At 35.8% G+C, this 24,434-nt stretch overlaps 1 protein-coding gene across 1 annotated transcript in view; it reads right to left on the bottom strand.

The window, feature by feature from the left end:
- CFAP47 (cilia and flagella associated protein 47) overlaps positions 1–24,434 on the bottom strand; it is a 460,447-nt gene that overhangs the window by 336,896 nt on the left and 99,117 nt on the right. Inside the window, 3 exon segments of the mRNA XM_068532596.1 lie at positions 21,835–21,953; positions 21,956–22,010; positions 22,279–22,314. Of these exon segments, the coding sequence (XP_068388697.1) occupies positions 21,835–21,953; positions 21,956–22,010; positions 22,279–22,314 (210 nt within the window).

Raw genomic sequence — 24,434 nt, 5'->3', positions numbered from 1 at the left:
AAACCATCTGGGACTGGACTTTTCTTTGTGGGAAGATTTTTAAATAATTATTCAACTTTTTAACAAGAATAATAAGAATGCTCAGATTTTCTCTTTCTTCTTCAGTCAGTATTGATAGTTTGTATCTTTCTAGGAAATTGTCAGTTTCATCTAAATCATCTAATTTGTTGGCATACAGATTATTCCCTTCTTTCTACTTTATTTGAATTTAATTTGCTCCTCTTTTTCTAGTTTCTCCCAGTTTTGTAAGGTGGAAGGTTAGGCTATTGATATGAAATATTTCATCATGTTTAATATAGGCATTTAAATCTATAATTTTCCCTCTAAGCACTGCTTTAGCTGCATCCCATAAATTTTGATATTGTATGTTTCCATTTTCCCTTATCTCAAGATACTTCCTAACTTACCTTATGATTTAGTCTTTGACCCACTGGTTATTTAGGAGTATGTAGTTTAATTTCCACACATTTGTGAAATTCCCAAATCTCCTTCTGCTGTGGATTTTTAATTTCATTTCGTTGTGTTGGAGTCCATATTTTGTATGATTTCAATTGTGTTTAAAAATATTGAGACTTGTTTTATAGCCTAGCATATAATCTATCCTAGAGAATGTTTCATATGCACTTGACATAAAATGTGTTTTCTGCTGCTATTAGGTCGTATGCTCTATAGATGTCTATTAAGACCGCTTGGCTGGTAGTGTTTTTCAAGTCTTTAATATCCTTGTAGATTTTTTGTCTAGATGTTCTCTCCATTATCGACATTGGAGTATTGAAGTCTCCAACAATTATCTCTGAATTATTTATTTCTCCTTTCATATATGTCAGGTCTTGCTTCATACACTTTGGGGATCATTTGTTAGGTGCTTATGTTTATAATTGTTATATGGTCCTGATGGATTGACAATTTATAATTATCATTATAAAATATCCATCTTTTTCTTTAGCAACACTTTTTGTTTTAAAGTCTATTTTTAATAATATTAGTATAACCATTCCATTTCTCTAATGGTTGGTAACTGCATGGTATAACATTTTCCATCCTTTTAATTTCAACCTAATCATATCTTTGACTCTAAAGTGTGTGTTCTGTAAACAGCATATAGTTGTAGTTTTTTTTTTTTAAATCAAGCCTGACAATTTCTGTCTTTTGATTAGCTTGTTTAATCCATTCACATGTAGGGTTATTATTGATATTTTTGGATTTATATCTGCTACTTTATTTGTCTTCTGTATGCTTCATATTTTTTTCTCTTGTCTCTTCTTTATTGCCTTCTTCTATATTAAGTGGATTCTTTCTAGTATACCATGTTGATTCCTCAATGATTTTTAACTGCATTTTCAAGTTATTTTCTTATTGGTTGCTCTCAGGATTACAATATGCATCTCAACTTAGCATCTACTCCAGATTTATACTAACTCAATTCTACTATGTTATGAAATGTTGCTCCAATATAGCTCCATTCCTTTTCTTTACTGTCACACAGAATTACATCTTTATGTGTTACAAACCCAACAATCTAGTGTTATAATTGTTATTTTATATAACCTTATGTCTTCTAAAGATGTTAAGAGAAGAAAGGAAAAATCTATTTATATAGTTTTTTATATTACATTTCATTACCATTTCTGGTTCTCATCTTTTCTTTCTGTGGATTCAATTTACTATACAGTGTCATTTCCTTACTCCGATATAGGTTCATTTCTATTGCCCTGCTTTGTAATGTTATTTACAAAATATCTCTATATGCTATTAGCCCAACTATACAATTTTATATTGTTTTGTGCAAGTGTTTTTAAGAATCATTTAAGAGAAGATAAGAGAATAAGTATATGGCAGTATAGTCATAAAGTTCCAGAGTTTTGATTGATTTATTTTTTTGGAATGAATCAAAACTGATTCAAGTTTCAGGATCATAAAGGAACTCTCATTTACTTTCATTTCAATATTCTCATGATGCTATTTTGTACTTACCTTTATTTTCTATTACCACAGAAAGGATGCCTCTGAATGCTACAAGTTTAAGAACAAGATATTCCTATAGTGTCACTGGCATCATTTGATCTTTACTAAATCTGTAGGCATCATAAAAATATCTTTAAACACCCCATTGACTGAAATGAAGTCGCCACTGTTCATAAGTTTTCACCTATGATACTGGCAACTTCATAAAATTGGCCTAATACATCTGTCTCCCTTAATCTAATGTATACACACATAGTGCATGTGCACATGTATACACATATGCACACACACATACACACACATCACACACTATATACCTTTCTCCATACCCAAACAGCCATTAATGCCTTAGTCCTATTTGATTATCCTCCACACTACTGGATTCTAGGAAGGAAGCCACTACAGGCTAACAAAGGTAAAACCAACAAAAAAGAAATGCTAAATTAGAGAAAGAAAAGTAAGTCAAATAAGAATGTTTATGTCTACATCAGAGAATAACCAATAAGATGCAAATTATATTTTTACAAATCACAATTTTGATACCGAATGGCATGGTGACCACATTAATTCATTAAATAAGGTGTGGAAAGTCTCATCATTCATCTCTCCAGTCATTAGCTGGTGAATAATTAATACTCTAATTACACATGTCTAATTCTGTCCCAAGCAGTAGTGAAGATAAGAGACTCTTATGCTTGTCATCCCATATCACTCTAGAAATGAAACACTGAAGCTCCATGAAATCTTCTAAGAGATAAATATAAAATATATATATATATATATATATATATATATATATATATATATATAAATATTTTTTAATGAATCTAAAAGGAAAGAAGGGATATTTGTGATTTGAAACGTCTGGAATTGGTCAGAATTGGAGGCCATCTCTGTGTCATGATGGAACTTCCTCTAATAGAATTCCTTGTGAAAAATCATTTTCCCAACCATCTGGCCAAAGGCCTAAGTTTCCACCATGAAATATGTATTCTCATTGGTTAGAGGAATGCAATCCAGAAGAATATTTGTTGATTATAAATTAGTAGCTTGGAAGTTAAATATTAACACCTAGGCAAGGGAACACTTATTAGTGATAAACTAGGATATGATGAAATGATCACAAGGGTTTGAGAAACCAGGAAATAGCCTGGCATTGCTTTCAAAGGGAATATGGTTGCAGAGGGTGGTATCAGCTGAGGACTCCTGGCAATAGAAAAGTGGTCCAGAGGGAAGGGGAAAAGTAAACTAACCAGGAACTACAATGTACTAAGTACAGCATAAAACACTCTTCTCTCATTTAATATTCCAAAGTTAGATGATCTCTATCAGAATACTCCCATTGGATGTAAGCCCAGTAATAGGAAAACAGAGAAATTTTATTTGAATTTCACTGTTTTATTCCCTTCCAAAAAGGTAAATAAAATTCATCCAAAGGTATCTCTTCGATATCATTAACAGACTTGGAACACTAAAACTATTAACAGGTTTCCATAATCTATGGAAATGGTTTGCGATTTTTAGGCTGCAGACTCTCACATCTGTTTTAAAAAATCAACTAACAGATTTCAGTATGTGCTCTAATAGTCAATAAAAAGAAACTTTACTTTAAAATGTTCCTGAATTTAGAGTAACTTTTGGTAATATGTTTTCTCAATAAATGGAGTAAAATATAAGTACTCTCATGTAGAGGGTCCAGGAAATGGTTTAAATGTGCAGTCCTTGAAAAGTATGAAACCACTGCTCTTCAACTTGAATATAGTCTAAAATAGACTGAAAAGTATGAAACCACTGCTCTTCAACTTGAATATAGTCTAAAATAGACCACAGTAGCATCCCATTAGTTCATGCAAGACAGATAAAGATCATTCAGAGCACATGAAATACAGCTGTCATGTCAAACCCTAAAGTAGAACCTTGAACCACCTTTTTCATCTTAGCATGGAAGAAATGAATCCAACTTCTTGTCATTGATACTTCTTTACATAGACTTATCTAGTAGTAATAGGTAAACACTATGTCCAGAAAGACCCTGGAAAAGATCAAATTCCAGTATCTACAAACACCCATGTGACGGCTACAAAACGCAGTTGGAGACTGACTCACACAGTCACAGGGAATATGTTATTAAGATCACAGGGCAAATATCTGCTGCTGGATTTGAAAATTAGAAAATAAAACCCTTAAAATATCATAACACTGAGGTAAACAGTTGTCAAGAGAACAATAAAGTACGAGAGTGGGAGGAACGAAAAGCATCAAAGAGAGTATAAAACATAATAAACTTGCATGGCCATTTCAATAAATTGACTGATAAGGTTTAGAGTTTTACTAATGACTACAAGGGCTATATGTGGGAGATTAGTAGGATAAAGGACATTTCATTTACAAATAAAAGTTTTTAAAAATTCAATTACACAAAACAAAGTACAGCCAGCTATAAAGATTGATTTGTGAAGGCGGAGCACCTAATTTACATTCATATATGCTACTTTTTAATTCTCTTTCAAAGGTTTGTTGAAGTCCAACAGTGCCATCAGTCACCATGTCTCTATATTTATTCAATCAAAATCACTCTTTTCCATTTGCTTTCTTTTCATTGTAACTACAACCACTATAGTTCTGTACCTCTTCACAGCATCAATCTGGGAGAGCTTATCTATTGATCTCTCTACTTCTGGTCTTTGTGTTTTCATAGTCACCTAACACATAAATAGCTTATCTCTTTCATCTAGCTAAAGCTCCTTAAAGGCAAAGACCAGCACAGAGCACATAAAAAATACTTGGGAGTTTTGACTGCATACATGGGCAGATGGACGGATGGATGGAGTGATTGACATCTGCAATCAAGACCCACCTGAACTAAAAGAAAAGACCACTTCATAGCCATCATCAGGACCCCAGAAGCATAATACCCAATCTCTAATTACCATAGGTTGGGTTTACTGGAAGAAAACAGTCTGGGGTTTAAGAGGTTTATTAGGATCAACATCTGTATAAGGAAGGGGAAGGAAGGAGGCTGGAGAAGAGAGTAGGAAGAAGGGGCAGGGCTGCAGGGTGTGGAGAACAGGATGATGTAGAACAGCTTTGCAGGCCTGATGAGGCTTTGGCCAACTGGGCAGGCAGCTCTGGATTGCCCTTCAGAGTTTCTAGCTTTAGGCTGAAATGCCTGGCTCTCTAAACCTGCCTCGATCAGTTAGTGGATGCCGGCTTGCCTGGTGGGGTGTAACCTCAGGCCAAGTGGTACCAAGTAGATAAGACAGATCCTGTAGATAAGACAGATCCTCCTGACAAATGGAGGCCGTCGGCTGACCTCATTTCACATAGTTGAGCAGCAAATCCTGCTTTGAAGGGGCACTAGGATGTGCAGTCCCATGTCTTCCCATTTTGATCTTTTTTTTTTTTTCTTTTTTCTTTTGGCCGCACAGCTTGCGGGATCTTAGTTCCCCAACCAGGGATCGAACCTGGGCCCCTGGCATTGGAAGCTCAGAGTCCTAACCACTGGACCGCCAGGGAATTCCCAACGTACTTTGATCTTGATTTCTGAATCAGAAAACTCTAACAGGTGAGATGATCACCTGGTATAGCAAGCTCTACAAACTGCTAACCTAAAACTCTTGGTGTACTTTACGACAGAGGAGAGACACATAGGTCAATACCTCATTTAAGCAGCCCTGTTTAAGTAAGGAAAGACTGAGTGACCAGTCAAGGACTTCATGTCGCCTAAATCTATGAGGCCCTTTGGAGAGCACAGAATCTTGAGGCTCTTATTGGAATTCTATTGGCTATAAATGTGAAATGCACTTCTTAGTCAATTTTCCTCATGCCCAGCATTTATTTATTAGTATGAACTCTCTGTATATATCACATATCACTCATCTTCTGCAATAACTATTATTTGAATACCTAATGACCACCAAGGTGATACAGTACGGTATTTAAATTTATGGTTTTATCAAGTGGGAACCAACTGAATGCAAGTAGACAATACTTTTCCTTCGAAAGTAAGGGCATGACAACATCCTCTAAGATTCACTATAACGACATTCATCTTTAAATAAAATCCAAGCATTTAAATGATGAATTTTAAGCAGTCTGCAGAAATTCTGAAACAGTTCAATACATTTAATAAAAGTAATTAAATGAGGAGTGAAAGTAATATCATTAGCTTTAAGTCGAATAGAAATTTGTAAACAGAAAAAATATTTCAATTATAGTTGTATCACATTCTGCCTTTCTTTTTAACTTGAGGGAAGTAAATGAATTTTTCTTTCTAATAACACCCTCTGTAACCATAAAAAGCATGAGTTTGAAGATCAACCTATCTAACATGAAATGCCCAAAATTATAGAAGGCAACAGTTATAGAAAACTAACGACTACAGAATTTAAACCAGGTCATGACCTGGAAGGATACATACACAAGAGATCTCTGAGGCTGTCACTGATGTTCTATTTTCTGACCAGAGTGGTAAACACGAGAAGGTTTACTTTTACTTTGTTAAAACATGCAAATTAGTTTTACATAGTTTGATATGTATTGTTTCAAGAAAAAAAAAATTTTTTTTCAGAACAAGCCAAACAATCCAAAAAGCAACTTGTAAACCAAATGTCCTCAAATTGATACTGCTGGGGGAGTTGAAAGTTATCACCGTGGAATTATCACTTCCTCTGAGTACAAATTTAGAAGAGACTGGAAGTTTCCTTGCAAATGTGGAATCAATGCTGGCAGTTAAGAATTGGGAATGTTAGCACAAATATCTCCCCACACTATCACCAAACGAAGATTATAATCGACAAAGACTGCAAGAAGCAACCTTTAGCTGTCAGTAGAGAAAAACCCCAAGTGCCATACAATGAAGTATCTGAACAAACCTCTTTTTATTAATAATAGATCAGTATACAATTATACCAGTATATTTGTTTGGAGGAATTTGAAATGCAGAATGGACAAACCTAGAAGTTAGGATATGTTTAAAAACAAATCCAAGGATTTAATACAAACACAAAAGGAGGAACATATCTGAGCAGCAAAAAGAAAATTCAGGAAAGTTGGGGCCGACATGCATTCATGCCACCCTCTTCCACACAGACCCTGGTAAAACAACTACCAAGCCTGACGGTACAGACTGGGCACCAGTGTCAGAGCCTTGTGGGTCTTGTGGAACTTCTGGTGAAGAAGGTCAAATATGCAATTGCCTAAAGGGCCTGACTGTATGAAATGCAATTAGGAACACCGAGAAGGGTTTATAAAACATTAAAAATTTTAAATTTAATAAAATATTCAAAGTACTGAAAAGGAGAAAGAGCTGTTACTACTTGCAGTAGAGTCTGCTATCACCCAGAGGCCATGCTCTTCTTTATAGAAACAGAATCCCCTTCCCAAGTGTCAGCAGAACACATAGCCACGCATGTACCCACACCTGCACCTACCCGTGCCCATGGGACTAGCTTGGGTCAGTGACAGATTAGCAAAGGTAATGAGTGCTTGTTCTGGTTCATCTCCTTAAAAATTTTTGTCCTACATTCTCTGCATTCTATTCCATTAGCCTAGGAATGACAACAGCAGGAAGCCAACTCAGAAGCCGTGTGTCAAAAATGATGGAGCTGCGCGGAGCAACTAAGCCCGTGCACCACAACTACTGAGTCCACGTGCCACAACTACTGAAGCCCGCGCACCTAGAGCCCATGCTCCGCAACAAGAGAAGCCACCGCAATGAGAAGCCTGTGCACCGCAACAAAGAGTAGCCCCTGCTCATCGCAACTAGACACAGCCCGCGCTCAGCAACGAAGACCCAACGCAGCCAAAAATAAAATAAATAAATTAAAAAAAAAAAAATGATGGAGCTGGCCCACAAGCCCCAGACTGCCTTCCCACTCCATTATATTGTGTGGCATATGCAGGGGAAAAAACCCACAATTAATATGTATAATATTACATTACCTTAAAAGTAATCCATATATATATATTTCTGCATATATACACACATACATAGTGTTGCATACATTTGTATAACTAAGGTAACATATGAAAAGATACCACATTTTTAATGTATGATGTGACTGTGTAAAACTGAAAGGTGGAGAAGTTAACGATTAATGGTATTTTTAAACTTTTGCATTGTGAATTGTTATAATGAGCATACATTCCTTTTTGTTATTTAAATGCCTGATATTCTATGCATAAAGTAAATGTTGCAATCAAATATTATAATCCCGTTAGTTTCCTGATTAATCAATTCACATTTATAAATAGTTGAGGAACTGGGTAGACAGGGTATGAGGAAGGAGAGGTGGAGAGGACTCTGCCAATTGCATCCAACTTCCAGAAGCTCTGGGAAGACCAGCAACCAGGCAAGTGCTCACAATCACTAAGGGGGAGACAAAGGGCAAGACACTGGAACTTCCTCCAAAATGAAAAATCTCTCAGCAGGGCAGAGGCCCTCCACCCACCACTGACTCCAAAGAGAATGGCGAGGGGAGTGGGGGAGTGGAGAAGAAAAAGGAGGAAAAGAGAGAAATCACATCCTCTATGGTTAACTTCTTTAGTCTGCAACCTGGTGTTAAAAGCAGTATGATTTTAATAATCTGAGATGAGATGGTAAATATTATCTTGGAAGTTTTGGGCTTTTGCAATCTCCATACAAATTTTAAACACTGCCATTTTGCCACAAGTGCATGACAAGCAAATCATAATTATGAATATTTTTCTGTTTACAGTTTATTATAATACACTGCTATCCTATGTGTTAGTAAAATATAAGGAAGCATTCTACTTTATAATTGAGACTGTGCTACAATCCTGCGATTTGGTTTAACAGATTTACCATGAAAATAACATTCTTCAGAGAATGAAGGTGCCATTACACATAGCCTTCCATAAAACTAGGTCAAGCAATAAGGAACAGATGATTATATCAGGACAAAGCATGGCTCCTTATGAAGTTTACTCCCCCCCTTACTGCCTATTATACCTACACACACACCACTAAGAAAGGTGGATAAATACATGCTGTCATGCATAACCCAGACCCCCAAAACACGACAAATAATGTTTAGGGCAATATTTCAACACTACCTTCAGTTACATCTATTAGATGATTACTGAAATCCTCTTGAGATTTCCAATTACCTGCCTTTCAGCAGCCATAATGCTAAAACTCTAGGTGGTTCATTGTCCATGGGCAGCAGGTTTGTGCTAAGAATGGAGTCTCCAGAAGACAAACACGTCCTAAATACTGCTCCTCTTAATCCGTAAGGGGAGCACTGAATAACTCAAAAGTTGCTTCTAGCTATCTGGTAGTGTCCCTTAGAGGTTCTTGACTCACTTTCCATATGTATTTTAAATATTTAAATATCATTTTAAATATATGTCTACATCCTTATTTTAAATATCTAAATATCCCAGAAAAGCACATTAAGAGCAGATATTAATTCACACTATAGTTACTAAGGTGGCCTTGCCAACCTGAATGCATTAATGCTCCACATGCCTCTGGGTCTGATTCATTCTCTGCTGGTTTCCTTCATGTGATGCAGGTTCCTACCCTTTCAAAATTAATAGTAAAGTCTCTGGAAGAGGCATGATAATAATACTTTTTAAAATACTGGAAACAGACCCAAAGTTGCCAAGTATACCCTACACAAATACCAAATTATGCACTGAGTAAATAATCATTAGAATCAGCTTTCATTAGTCCTCATTTCCTTTTTATTATACTGAATGCTTTCAAAAATAGGTAATTTCAATTTAAGTTACTGTCAATGCCCTATTACTTTAATGAGGTAAGCATAACTAGTTTTATTATGCATCAAAATGTTTTTTAATCCATAACAAGTTGATAAAATTCTACTGTATATAGAAAAAGAGTTGATATAATTAAGAGCTGTATGTTCTCAGTTTTAAACAACAGGTCTGCACATTATTTCTCCACCAGCAAAATGTTCACTACATTTGGAATTAAGACTATGTTCTTCACCTCTAAAGTTAGAATGGAATGGCTAACATATATCAATGAATAAGGGAGAAATTATAATTTATCATACTCTTATTAATGCATTTATTTATCTGTATATGCAAAGTCCTTACTGCACTTGTTTAAATGTCAGAAGATACATATAACCCAGTACCTTAAAATCAGTAAGGCAAAACAAAAGACTGTGACTGGTTATTTTTAAGAAAAGGCCATGAATTCTGCTAAACCATATCTTGCTCATGATTAAGAAAAGAACAAATTTGTATTGGTTTCAAGTGAGCAACTAAATCAGGCACTACCCAGGAGTTTGTGTGCCAAGAAATTTATAGAGTAGACACTTCTGTGGCAGCTTCAGAGCTAAGGACACTGAAGCTTCTGAACACCAGCCAACAGCAAATGTGCAGGACCCCTGTTCCTGATTTCGTAGAAGTACGTTAACTATGCTTTTTGGAAAGACAATCACATTTCATATGAAAATGGGGGGGATAATCAAAATATCCATCTTTGAATAACAATGAACCCTATACTCTAAAAGGGAGGTGTATATTAACACGTAGTTTAAGGGCTTGACAATGAGCTTTCCTGATTACAGTGTAAGTGCCTCACATTAAACTTTTGATTGTTGAGGCATCCACTTCAAAAACAACCATTTAGAATAAACACACTTCATCTCCACAATACATGAAGAGCCAGGCTGCCCCACCCAAGAAATTCCCCTTCTTAGAAAACTCTGGTAGACCTAGATAACCAACCAGACTGATTGTCGGCTAGTTTTTCCCCTCCTGAGCTTTAATTCCCACACTTATGTTTTAAATTCACCAATAAAGAGTGAACGTACAAAAGCCTAGGCATCCCACTCTAGATCCCAATAAAGGCAGAACCCAGACCTGTGTGCACTTGTTCCCCACCTCCACCCCGCCCCCCCGCCCATTGCATGGCACTAGGCATGCCAGGTACCCTCCAGTACCTATGAGTAACAGACCTTGATTTTTCAAAGTTCCCTGATGGCTATTGCTGAGATATATCTTGCAATCATAATAGGAACCACAAAAGCAGGTCCAGCCACAATATTGACTCTGAAAGGGGAAATGTCTGTGGGGGCTGCCATAAGTAGTAAGGGACCAGGTGAGTGCCCCCAGCATTCTTAGCCAATGGTATCACTATTGAGAGGCTGACACAGACCCACCCATCAGCAGACAAGCAAATTAAAGTTTTACTGAGCTCTGCCCACCAGAGCAATACCCAGCCCTACCCACCACCAGTCCCCCCCATTCAGGAAGCTTGCACAAGCCTCTTAGATAGCCTCATCCACCAGAGGGCAGACAGCAGAAGCAAGAAGAACTACAATCCTGAAGCCTGTGGAACAAAAACCAAATTCACAGAAAGACAGACAAAATGAAAAGGCAGAGGACTGTGTACCAGAGGAAGGAACAAGATAAAACCCCAGAAAAACAACTAAATGAAGTGGAGATAGGCAACCTTCCAGAAAAAGAATTCACAATAATGATAGTGAAGATGATCCAGGACCTCGGAAAAAGAATGGAGGCAAAGATCGAGAAGATGCAAGAAGTGTTTAACAAAGACCTAGAAGAATTAAAGAATGAACAAACAGACATAAACGATACAATAACTAAAATGAAAAATACACTAGAAGGAATCAATAGCAGAATAACTGAGGCAGAAGAACAGATAAGTGACCTGGAAGACAGAATGGTGGAATTCACTGCTGCGGAACAGAATAAAGAATGAAAAGAAATGAAAACAGCCTACAAGACCGCTGGGACAACATTAAATGCACCAACATTCACATTATAGGGGTCCCAGAAGGAGAAAAGACCCAAGAAAATATTTGAAGAGATTATAGTCAAAAACTTCCCTAACATGGGAAAGGAAATAGCCACCCAAGTCCAGGAAGTGCAGAGAGTCCCAGGCAGGATAAACCCAAAGAGAAACACACTGAGACACACAGTAATCAAATTGATAAAAATTAAAGACAAAGAAAAATTATTAAAAGCAAGAAGGGAAAAACGACAAATAACATACAAGGGAACTCCCATAAGGTTAACAGCTGATTTCTCAGCAGAAACTCTACAAGCCAGAAGGGAGTGGCATGATATATTTAAAGTGATGAAAGGGAAGAACCTACAACTAAGATTACTCTACCCGGCAAGCATCTCATTCAGATTCAAAGGAGATATCAAAAGCTTTACAGGACTTCCCTGGTGGTGCAGTGGATAAGAGTCCGCCTGCCAATGCAGGGGACATGGGTTCAATCCCAAGTCTGGGAAGATCCCACATGGCGCGGAGCAACTAAGCCCGTGCACCACAACTACTGAGCCTGCACTCTAGAGCCTGCGAGTCACAACTACTGAGTCGGCGTGCTGCAACTAATGAAGCCCACGCATCTAGAGCCCGTGCTCTGCAACAAGAGAAGCCACCGCAATGAGAAGTCCGTGCATCGCAACGAAAAATAGCCCCCACTTGCCTGAACTAGAGAAAGCCCACACAAAGCAATGAAAACCCAATGCAGCCAAAATAAATAAAATTAAATCTTTAAAAAAAAAAAAAGAAAAGCTTTACAGACAAGCAAAAACTAAGAGAATTCAGTACCACCAAACCAGCTCTACAACAAATGCTACAGGAACTTCTCTAAGTGGGAAACACAAGAGAAGAAAAAGACCTACAAAAACAAACCCAAACAATTAAGAAAATGGAAACAGGCACGTACATATCAATAATTACTTTAAATGTGAATGCATTAAATGCTCCAACGAAAAGTTACAGGCTCACTGAATGGATACAAAAACAAGACCTATATATATGCTGCCTACAAGAGACCCACTTCAGACCTAGGGACACATGCAGACTGAAAGTGAGGGGATGGAAGAAGATATCCCATGCAAATGGAAATCAAAAGAAAGCTAGAGTAGCAATACTCATATCAGATAAAATAGACTTTAAAATAAAGAACGTCACAAGAGAATAGGAAGGACACTACATAATGATCAAGGGATAAATCCTAGAAGAAGATATAACAATTAAAAATATATATGCATCCAACATAGGAGCACCTCAATACATAACGCAAATGCTAACAGCTATAAAAGAGGAAATCGACCGTAACACAATCATAGTGGGGGACTTTAACACCTCTCAGCAATGGACAGATCATCCAGACAGAAAATTAATAAGGAAACACAAGCTTTAAATGACACAAGAGACCAGATAGATTTAACTGATATTTATAGGACATTCCATCCAAAAACAGCAGATTACACTTTCTTCTCAAGTGCACACGGAACATTCTCCAGGATAGATCACATCTTGGGTCACAAATCAAGCCTCGGTAAATTTAAGAAAACTAAAATCATATCAAGCATCTTTTCCGACCATAATACTATGAGATTAGAAATAAGTTACAGGTAAAAAACGTAAAAAACACAAACACATGGAGGCTAAACAATACGTTACTAAATAACCAAGAGATCACTGAAGAAATCAAAGAGGAAATCAAAAAATACCTAGAGACAAATGACAATGAAAACACGATGATCCAAAACCTATGGGATGCACAAAAGCAGTTCTAAGAGGGAAGTTTATAGCTATACAAGCCTACCTCAAGAAACAAGAAAAATCTCAAATAAACAATCTAAACTTACACCTAAAGGAACTAGAGAGAGAAGAACAAACAAAACCCAAAGTTAGCAGAAGGAAAGAAATCATAAAGATCAGAGCGGAAATAAATGAAGTAGAAACAAAGAAAACAAGAGCAAAGCGCAATAAAACTAAAAGCTGTTTCTTTGAGAAGATAAACAAAATTGATAAACCTTTAGCCAGACTCATCTAGAAAAAGAGGGAGAGGACTCAAATCCATAAAATTAGAAATGAAAAAGGAGAAGTTACAAAGGACACCACAGAAATACAAAGCATCATAAGGGACTACTACAAGCAACTCTATGCAATAAAATGGACAACCTGGAAGAAATGGACAAATTCTTAGAAAGGTATAACCTTCCAAGACTGAACCAGGAAGAAACAGAAAATATGAACAGACCAATCACAAGTAATGAAATTGAAACTATGATTAAAAATCTTCCAACAAACAAAAGTCCAGGACCAGATGGCTTCACAGGTGAATTCTGTCAAACATTTAGAGAAGAGCTAACACCTATCCTTCTCAAACTCTTCCAAAAAATTGCAGAGGAAGGAACACTCCCAAACTCATTCTATGAGGCCACCATCACCCTGATACCAAAACCAAACAAAAGTACTACCAAAAAAGAAAATTACAGACCAATATCATAGATGAATACAGATGCAAAAATCCTCAGCAAAATACTAGCAAACAGAATCCAACAACACATCAAAAGGATCATACACCATGATTAAATGGGATTTATCCTAGGGACGCAAGGATTCTTCAGTATACGCTAATCAATCAATCTGATACACCATATTAACAAACGGAAGAATAAAAACCATATTATCATCTCAATAGATGCAGAAAAAGCTTTTGACAAAATTCAACACCCATTTATGATAAAAACTCTCCAGAAAGTGGGCATAGAGGAAACCTACCTCAACATAATAAAGGCCATATATGACAAACTCACAGCAAACATCACTCTCAATGGTGAAAAACTGAAAGCATTTCCTCTAAGATAAGGAACAAGGCCAAGATGTCCACTTTTGTCACTCTTATTCAACATAGCTTTGGAAGTCCTGGCCACAGCAATCAAAGAAGGAAAAGAAATAAATGGAATGCAAATTGGAAAAGAAGAACTAAAACTGTCACTGTTTGCAGATGACATGACACTATACATAAATGAACCTATAGATGCCACTAGAAAACTACTAGAGCTAATCAATGAATTTAGAAAAGTTTCAGGACACAAAATTAATGCACAGAAATCTCTTGCATTCCTATACACTAACAACAAAAGATGAGAAAGAGAAGTTAAGGAAACAATCCCATTCACCACTGCAACAAAAAGAATAAAATACCTAGGAATAAACCTACCTAAGGAGGTAAAAGACCTGTACTCAGAAAACTATAAGACACTGATGAAAGAAATCAAAGGTGACACAAACAGATGGCGAGATATACCATGTTCTTGGATTGGAAGAATCAATAATGTGAAAATGACTATAGTACCCAAAGCAATCTACAGATTCAATGCAATCCCTATCAAATAACCAATGGCATTTTTACAGAACTAGAACAAAATATCTTAAAATTTGTATGGAGACACAAAAGACCCCATATAGCCAAAGCAGTCTTGCGGGAAAAAAACGGAGCTGGAGGAATCACACTCCCTGACTTCAGACTATACTACAAAGCTACAGTAATCAAGACAACATGGTACTTGCACAAAAACAGAAACATAGGTCAATGGAACAAGACAGAAAGCCCAGAGATAAACCCACGCACCTATGGTCAACTAATCTATGACAAAGGAGGCAAGGATATACAATGGAGAAAAGACATTCTCTTCAATAAGTGGTGCTGGGAAAACTGGACAGCTACATGTAAAAGAATGAAATTAGAACACTCCCTAACACCATACAGAAAAATAAACTCAAAATGGATTAAAGACCTAAATGTAAGACCAGACACTATAAACCTCTTAGAGGAAAACATAGGAAGAACACTCTTTGACATAAATCACAGCAAGATCTTTTGTGACCCAACTCCTAGAGTAATGGAAATAAAAACAAAAATAAACAAATGGGACCTAATGAAACTTAAAAACTTTTGCACAGCAAAGGAAACTGTAAACAAGAGGAAAAGACAACCCTCAGAATGGGAGAAAATATTTGCAAACGAATCAAAGGATAAAGGATTAATCTCCAAAATATATAAACAGCTTATGCAGCTCAATATCAAAAAAACAAACAACCCAATCAAAAAATGGGCAGAAGACCTAAATAGACATTTCTCCAAAGAAAACATATACATGGCCAAGAGGCACATGAAAAGCTGATCAACATCACTAATTATTAGAGAAATGCAAATCAAAACTACAATGAGGTATCACCTCATACCAGTTAGAATGGGCATCATCAGAAAATCTACAAACAACAAATGCTAGAGAGGGTGTGGAGAAAAGGGAACCCTCTTGCACTGTTGGTGGGAATGTAAATTGATACAGCCACTATGGAGAACAGTATGGAGGTTCCTTAAAAAACTAAAAATAAAACTACCATACAACCCTGCAATCACACTACTGGGCATATACCAAGAGAAAACCATAATTCAAAAAGACACATGCACCCCAATGTTCATTGCAGCACTATTTACAATAGCCAGGTCATGGAAGCAACATAAATGCCTACTGACAGACAAATGGATAAGGAAGAAGTGGTACATATATTCAATGGAATATTACTCAGCCATAAAAAGGAACTAAGTTGGTTCATTTGTACAGGCGTGGATGGATCTAGAGACTGTCATACAGATGAAGTAAGTCACAAAGAGAAAAACAAATATTGTATATTAATGCATATATGTGGAATCTAGAAACATGGTACAGATGAACAGGTTTGCAAGGCAGAAATAGAAACACAGATGTAGAAAACAAATGTATGGACACCAAGGGGGGAAAGCGGTGGGGGCGGGGGTGGTGGTGGTGGTGGTGGTGGGATGAATTGGGAGATTGGGATTGACGTATATACACTAATATGAACCTGCTGTATAAAAAAATAAATTAAAAAAAATAAAATAAAAAAATAAATAAAGAGGCTGAGGAGTCACCTTCATTCATTTTGGAAGTTCACTAATCTTATCAACATTTAACAAATGCCTCCTATTCAAGGCAGATTATTTCTCAGGATGGTTTCCACAAGTCTTATCTATGTAACGGACTTCCTGTTATCCTATTCAGGATAATTCTAGAGAGTATAGCCTATTTAAGACTTGTAGCTCTGAATGTACTTCATATAATTATGAACTAAATACCTTGGTACATAAAGGCAATACAGAAACTAAAATGTTAAGTTCAAAAAAAAAAAAACAAACAGAAAACATATCCTAGATACTCAAAAAAAAACCCCAAAAAACCAGAAAACATATTCTAGCCATTTTACTCAGATAATTAATGTGTATATATATATATATATATATGTATATATATATGTATATATATATATATACATACATATATATTGCTTCTCTCACTCTCCCTCTCTCTCTCACTAGCACACACGCACACAAACACACGCACACACACACACACACACACACCCCTACAGTATTACTTCATATGCCAAAAGTAAAAATAAGGAAATTCAAGAAGAAAAAATTAAATTGATGAGCACATAAGAAATATAATCAGTTAATCTAAAATAGAGGTTAATTCGAAAAGCAGCAAGGTGGTGCTATGTGATCACATAGAGGGGTGGGATAGGGAGGGTGGGAGGGAGGGAGATGCAAGAGGGAAGAGATATGGGAACATATGTATATGTATAACTGATTCACTTTGTTATAAAGCAGAAACTAACACACCATTGTAAAGCAATTATACTCCAATAAAGATGTTAAGAAAAAAAAAAAAAGAAAAGCAGCAAGGAGGGAATTGTATTTTACTATTGGGTTCCTTGACTCCCTCAAAAACCATTCTTTTTTTTTTTTCTACCATAAAATAATACTTTTTTACAACTTAGGAAATAGATGGAAAGGCTGGTTATTAATTTTGGAAGACAGAAAGTGCAACAAACCAGTGTCTTCTGTATTTAGAATATCATAGCTAATCAGATAATTCAGCATAAACAAGGACGTTACTGTACTGGTGCTACCGAATATCTAGGTGATGTTAAACAAAAGAAAACTCTAAATAATTTATCTTAGAAACACAGTGGCTAGGAATATCCATTCTGGTTCTGCAAACAAAGACTTTGTTTCTTTTGAAAATCACAAAAACCATTCTTAATATCATTTAAGCAACTATAAATGGACACAAAAATCCCACATAAAATCATAAACTTCTAAAATAAGATATAAATTTGTTTCAGTAATAAGTACATGCTTTTTTGTAGGAAAAGAAAATATTTTAATCTTTACAAGGAATATGTTTTTCATTTTGAAATTTTATTGATGTGAAATGTACAATTTCAAAAGAGCAGTTTAGCATTGGTTTTGATATTGGGTTTCAATTTCATAAGTTGATTTGAAGCCTTTTGCAAACACTATTAATTTAAAATATCTAAAATAGTTATATGATATCTTACAAGTACCCATATATAATAAATTTATTTTTAAGTAAATATCTTCTGTAGAGTTGTTTACTGATGGTAGTTGTAAAACAGGCTTCTTCAGTGAAACTATAAACATTCACTTCATCCTATAACTATGGAGACAATTTATGGGTTTTTGCCTCATCAATAAATTAATATATCAATAAAAATAAATGAATAACTTCCCAGTTTTTATTGAGTAACTTTAATTACTATCATTACTATATATCAGACATGGAATATTTATTAATGTATTCTATTCAGGGGATATTTCTTGATCACTTCCCTAATTCTAGAGCATATGGCCTATTTAAGACCTGTAACTCAAAATGCACTTAATTATAAACTAAATTTCTTGGTACTTAAAGGCAATATAGAAACTAAAATGTTATTTACTTAAAAATAAATTTATTATATAAGGGTACTTATAAGATAGGGTTGTGTGTGTGTGAGAGAGAAAGATGAGAGATGCAAAGGAATAGGAAAAGAGGAAAATGTAAAGTTTCCTTTTCTTATTCTTTGTAAAGTCTATAGCTGACATATGACAGTGTTATTCTCGAAAGAGTGTACCTATAATAAAATTTCTATATGATTCTATACAATCTAAGTGGTGTTAAAACAAGGTGACTAAGTGCATAATCTTTGGAAACAGAAATTTGGTTCAAATTCCTGGCTCTCCCACTTAACATGTGAGTAAGCTTGGGCAAGTTATCTCACACTATGGGCCTTATATCTCTTCTGTAAAACAGAGAAGAAGATCTAAAAACATCCACATCTCAGGGCTGTTGTGTGGATTCCATGATATCCAGCCTATGACCTAGAATTTGACCTGTGTTAACTGATAGCTGTTGACCTCATGATTCCTGTATTTATCCAAGCTTTGATTTCCATAAAATCAGCCTCTCCCAGTTCTTGTCCTATGTCTTACTCATGGATAACAAAGCAGAGTGTGTAAGACTCTCATAATCTGCTCCTGCTATTCTTTCACCTTCATCTCTCAGCTTTGCCTGGCCAGTATCCATCAAACCAAAAAAACCCAAAAATATTCCCCAAATACAAGCCTGTTTCAGCCTCCATATCCAGTGCTTTTTTTTTTTTTTTTTTTTACAACTTGTAATACTCTGCCCACATCACCATCCCTCCCATAGATATATACAACCTCAAACCCCAGATTTTTTGGAAATTTAGGGAAAAGAAAAGCAGGATGTGCAACCACCAAGCTGAAGACACATGAGTGTGGAGGAGACCAGCAGCCACGTTAGCAGGCTATAATTAATAGTTCTACAGCCAGGTGAGCCAAACCAAATGTGACAAAGTCAAAAGAAGAAAACAAAATAAAAAGCCAAGCATGTTCACCTCCAAGGGGAGCCACGGTATGAAATGGTCTTACCTAAGTAAAAAAGAACCCAAAACATGAAGAAATGAGTGTTTCATTTTTTCATTGCACCCATGCGCCTCAACACGGACAAACCAGATGCAAATAAAGTCTTTAATTTAGGACAAACATCAGCAAGTATAATTTGTCCTTTGAGATTTTACTCAGAAGCCCATGCAGCCGTCCCCAGTCCCACCCCCACCCCAGGACATTATTAGTTGCTCCTTTTGTGTTGCATTTTCTCTCTACCTCTATTGGTACCAAACACTTTTTTAAAGTCTACCTTCCCTACTATATTGACCTCCATCAAGGAAAAGCCACTTTCTATTTAATCTTTGCTTACCCAGTACCTTGGGCAGAGCTCACAAGGATTACTCACAAATAAATATAAACTAACAGATAAAAAGCAATAAAAGAATCAAAAGAATCAAATTTATTCCAAACAGGCTGAGGTGAAAGGGAGGCTTTTGAGGACGTTCTTGCTGGAACACCTCATTTATCTCAATGGGATCGAAAACGTGTAGTGAGAGAAAGGCAAAGACAGCTTCGGAGAGTTGAGAAGGAAGAGCTGATCATATGCACTACGGGTAACCAGATAAGGAGTTAACAAGGCATCAGTAAAAGGATTTGTCAGTATTAAGGTTCCAGGGAATGTTTCCTTGTACGTGGAAAAGTCTTTTGTAGCCCATTTATGATTTCCAAAGGTTCTAAATTAGTTCCAAAAGCTCTATCTTATCCCAAACCTGCTAAATGTTGAATTGGAGTTTAGGGTAAGGGAAGAAGGGTGGGGAAATCTACTGAAGAGCAAACGAGTCTCAAGGCTGAAAGGAAACACACAACAACAAAAAGACAAGAAAATCATCAAATATATGACCCTCCTCTCTCTGGAGACTGCTGTCAGGTCTCCTTACATCCTGTTTGCTGACCAGACGTCAACACACTGTAACAGTGGAACCTGTTTATGCCTCTCTTAGAGGCAACTGTACCACCGTCCAAGAAGCCATCTAGTTCACACAGCACTTACTGAAGCTATTTCCTTCCTCACCCTGTGAACGTGGTCTGAGCCTTCATTAGCTTGAAGACATTCATGGATAAGTTATTCATGATTTTTATTGGTGAGCTCAAAGGCACACCTTACTTATTTAGTGCTTTTGGCATTGAATTTGTGGACTAGAGGAAAGTAAAGTTAAACTTCTATGAACAAGGTCAGTAACACAGAAAAAGACAGAAAACCTCCCAGGATGGAGGCATGGAGTTCAGTTCTTGATAGGAGCCTAAAGCAACGCCATTAAAAAAAAGGTTTTTTTTTTTAATGTCAACAAAAGATGGACTGTGCGCATCAAAAGAGAAAAACAGGAGTCTGAGAGGTATAATTTAGATACTTTTATCCATCAACATATGTGAGAAAGGGACATGGAAGCTGGAGCTCAGAACTCCATGAACCGTGTCCTGGATACAGCCACGCTTTGCCTTGGATGCAACATTCCAGTACCATCTGTCTCTCTCACCCTTCTAATTCCTAATGCATAAATCAATCCTTAGACTATAAATATGCTATATAGTAATGACCTCACTAAAAGTTAATAAATTATCACACAGAGTACATACTCATCTTTAATATACAATTCACTCTACACTGTAAACATTTTTAACAAACTTTATTGCTCTATACATTCACCTCTGGCCCTTTGGAGAGTCAAATCATCTCAGGGTATAATGTAAAAGGGAAATTTCTGGTCTTACAAGGTAAGAAATCCAGAAACATGGTTTAACCAAGGTGTACTTTAATTTCCTTGAGTCTGTCAAAGGAACGTGTAACAAAATCATATTGTCTGGAAACTCGTTATGCTGATGTTTCTCATCTTCATTTAATACTGACTTAGCATTTCCTTTTTGCCAGTTCCTGTACAATTACTCAATAAAAATTAACTCAATGAATTCCTCATTATTACAGATGAGATAGGCTCTGCTATGACCTCCATTTTACAGATGAGGGAACTGAGAGGCTCAGAAGATGACATAACTTCACCAAAGTTAACAGAGCCAGGATTCAAATCCAGGCAGCCTAGCTCCAGAGTATAGGCTGGCAACCACTATCACCCTGTTTCTCGTAAAAGCAACACTGCATTTGGAACTTCCTTAAAAAACCTTTATGTCGAAAGTCATTATTTTAGATGTCCCTCTTTTTAACATTTTATAATAGTGTAGAATATAAATCTATTATTCTTCACTGTCGGATACAAATGAATCTACATTTAAATGTCTTACCATTTAAATGTCTTACCACTTATCCCTGCTATCGCAGAAGAGAACACTGGTGAAAAATGACACGGGTTTAGATGATTTGAAGCTGAGATGGCAGGTGAGCGCAGCATTAATTCCACTGGGAGAGCCCATAATGAAAATTATTTGCCTTTTGGAAAATTCACAGAAAGAGGTTGAATCACGTCACCATCAAGAAGCCTTGCTGGGTCATGGACATATATACACTACCAAATGTAAAATAGATAGCTAGTGGGAAGCAGCCGCATAGCACAGGGAGATCAGCTCGGTGCTTTGTGACCACCTAGAGGGGTGGGATAGGGAGGGTGGGAGGGAGGGAGATGCAAGAGGGAAGAGATATGGGAACATATGTATATGTATAACTGATTCACTTTGTTATAAAGCAGAAACTAACACACTATTGTAAAGCAATTATACTTCAATAAAGATGTTAAAAAAAAAAAGAAGCCTTGCTGGGGAAATACGGACACTGAAAGTTGAATCCCTGTTTAAAATTAAAAGAAAAAATTAGCTCAAAACATGTACAAGTAATTGGATTTAAATGTGGTTTCCTCTGTTTTTTGAATCATTAGAAAAATTAAAACAATAAATATTTACAATAATACGCCCAACTACTAAAGATATTTTTGTATCATCTCTCGTTTTCTGGTCACAATATAAGTAAAATTGATAATATGTTGATTTAACCAAGAACTACATGAGGTGATCAAAAGTTCCTTTTGACCTGTCAGGATTAAAATAACAGGGTTAAAACGCCTGATAAGGTGCAATGTGTTTTTAACCACAGCCATGCTAAAAGCACTGTCCTTAAATATGTCCTGACAAAAATTTACTAGAAATTACTGCTTAAAACAGCTAAAGCTTTAATGCATGTAGACTAAATATTAACAAATGCATATACACATATTTTTTCTTTAATTTGGGTATAATTAAGCACTTGTACACATATATCATGAATATTTTTTCAATCATTACTATTAAAAATATTCTACTAAATGTTTGCATATTTCATTATATACTATAATTTATTTAGCCAATCTAAAATGTTTGTGATTTTTAATAGCATAGTATGTAGTATTCACCTCAATTCTAATTAATACTTGGTAAATTTTAGTTGTCAATAAATATTTCACCATATTACTTTGTTTTATTATATATGTAGGTTCCTATAGCAAATAAGAAGTGCTATCAAATGGGAATCATATTTCCCTAGTACTTTAATTAGACTGAAGATTATTCAGCTAATTAGAAAAAGTAAAGAAAGCTCTCAACTTGAATTAGCTAAACTCATATGGTTCACTGGATAAAACATGAAAAAGCAGTTTATAAATCAGGTTTGAATCCAATTCTGTTGCTAATTAACTGTCATTGGATAAGTCATTAATGCTATTGACTTTATTGTATATATAATGAGAACAGGTTACATCATCTCTACAGTCCCTTTTACATGCTCATTTCATTATACCATGTTTTGTAAGACTCAGCTTTTAACTTGAGGTATTTTTAAAATTGATACCATTATACATTAACTTAAAAGCTGAAAGATTAAAAGATTAATTCATATATGAGACGTTTCTTGACCAAGAAAAAAGTACTTTCTAGTACAATGTAATTCAAGTCATGTCTATTTCCTATTTAAGCAACAAAGTTTAGTGTCTGCTTACAACATAGGGTCTTGGAAAAACTGTGAATCCCAAAGTTGTAAAGTTAATGTTGAGGAACTACACTCTCTCACAAAATGGCATTTAAAGTAAGCCCCCGAGGCCTAAGTAAGCACTCATCATATCTTGCAGGCCAAATGTTAGAAACTAAAGGCCGTTCTATGCTCCTCAACTTGGACAATTTTCATTTATTTCCAACCATTACATCACACACGGAACTCATTTTCTCTGGATCTCAGAATGCTTAACTGTAAAATAAGGTATTGAACTAGAGAAGCTCTGAGGTGGGTCCAAGATCTGGTAGTTTATGAAAGTAATGCTAATAGGCAATTCACATCAGTATATAAATCCTCACAATTTATATAATTTTAAGATGTAAACCAGCCACTCTTTACATCTATTTCTTTGTATATATAGACAGGCGTATATTTCTAAATAAAAATTTGTTTTGCTTTCCTTTTTTGTCATTTTATATAAAGGATATCAATATATGTAGTCTCTCTTAACTTTTTATTAATCTCAATATTTTCTTTTCTAGGATTCATAATACAGTTGTCTCATTAGTTGAAGTTCCTCCACTTCACAGCTATAGAATATTCACGTACACATATATCACAAATTATTTATCCCTTTACATGTCACTGGACATTTGTGCAGTTCCCAGATTTTGCTATTCTGAATAATGCAACTATGACTAATTTCAAACATACCTTGTAGCACACATGTGCACTTTATTTATGTATAGTTGATTTATAATGTTATATTAGTTTCAGATGTACAGCACAGTGATTCAATATTAAAGTTATTATAAAATATTGGCTATTTACAATAGCCAGGTTATGGAAGCAACCTAAATGTCCATTGACAGACGAATGGAAGAGGAGGATGTGGTACATATATACAATGGAATATTACTCAGCCATAAAAAGGAACGAAATTGGGT

The sequence above is a fragment of the Eschrichtius robustus genome, chromosome X (genome assembly GCF_028021215.1).
Source record: "Eschrichtius robustus isolate mEscRob2 chromosome X, mEscRob2.pri, whole genome shotgun sequence".
Lineage (NCBI taxonomy): Eukaryota > Metazoa > Chordata > Mammalia > Artiodactyla > Eschrichtiidae > Eschrichtius > Eschrichtius robustus.
This window is presented reverse-complemented; position numbering and strand designations above follow the sequence as displayed.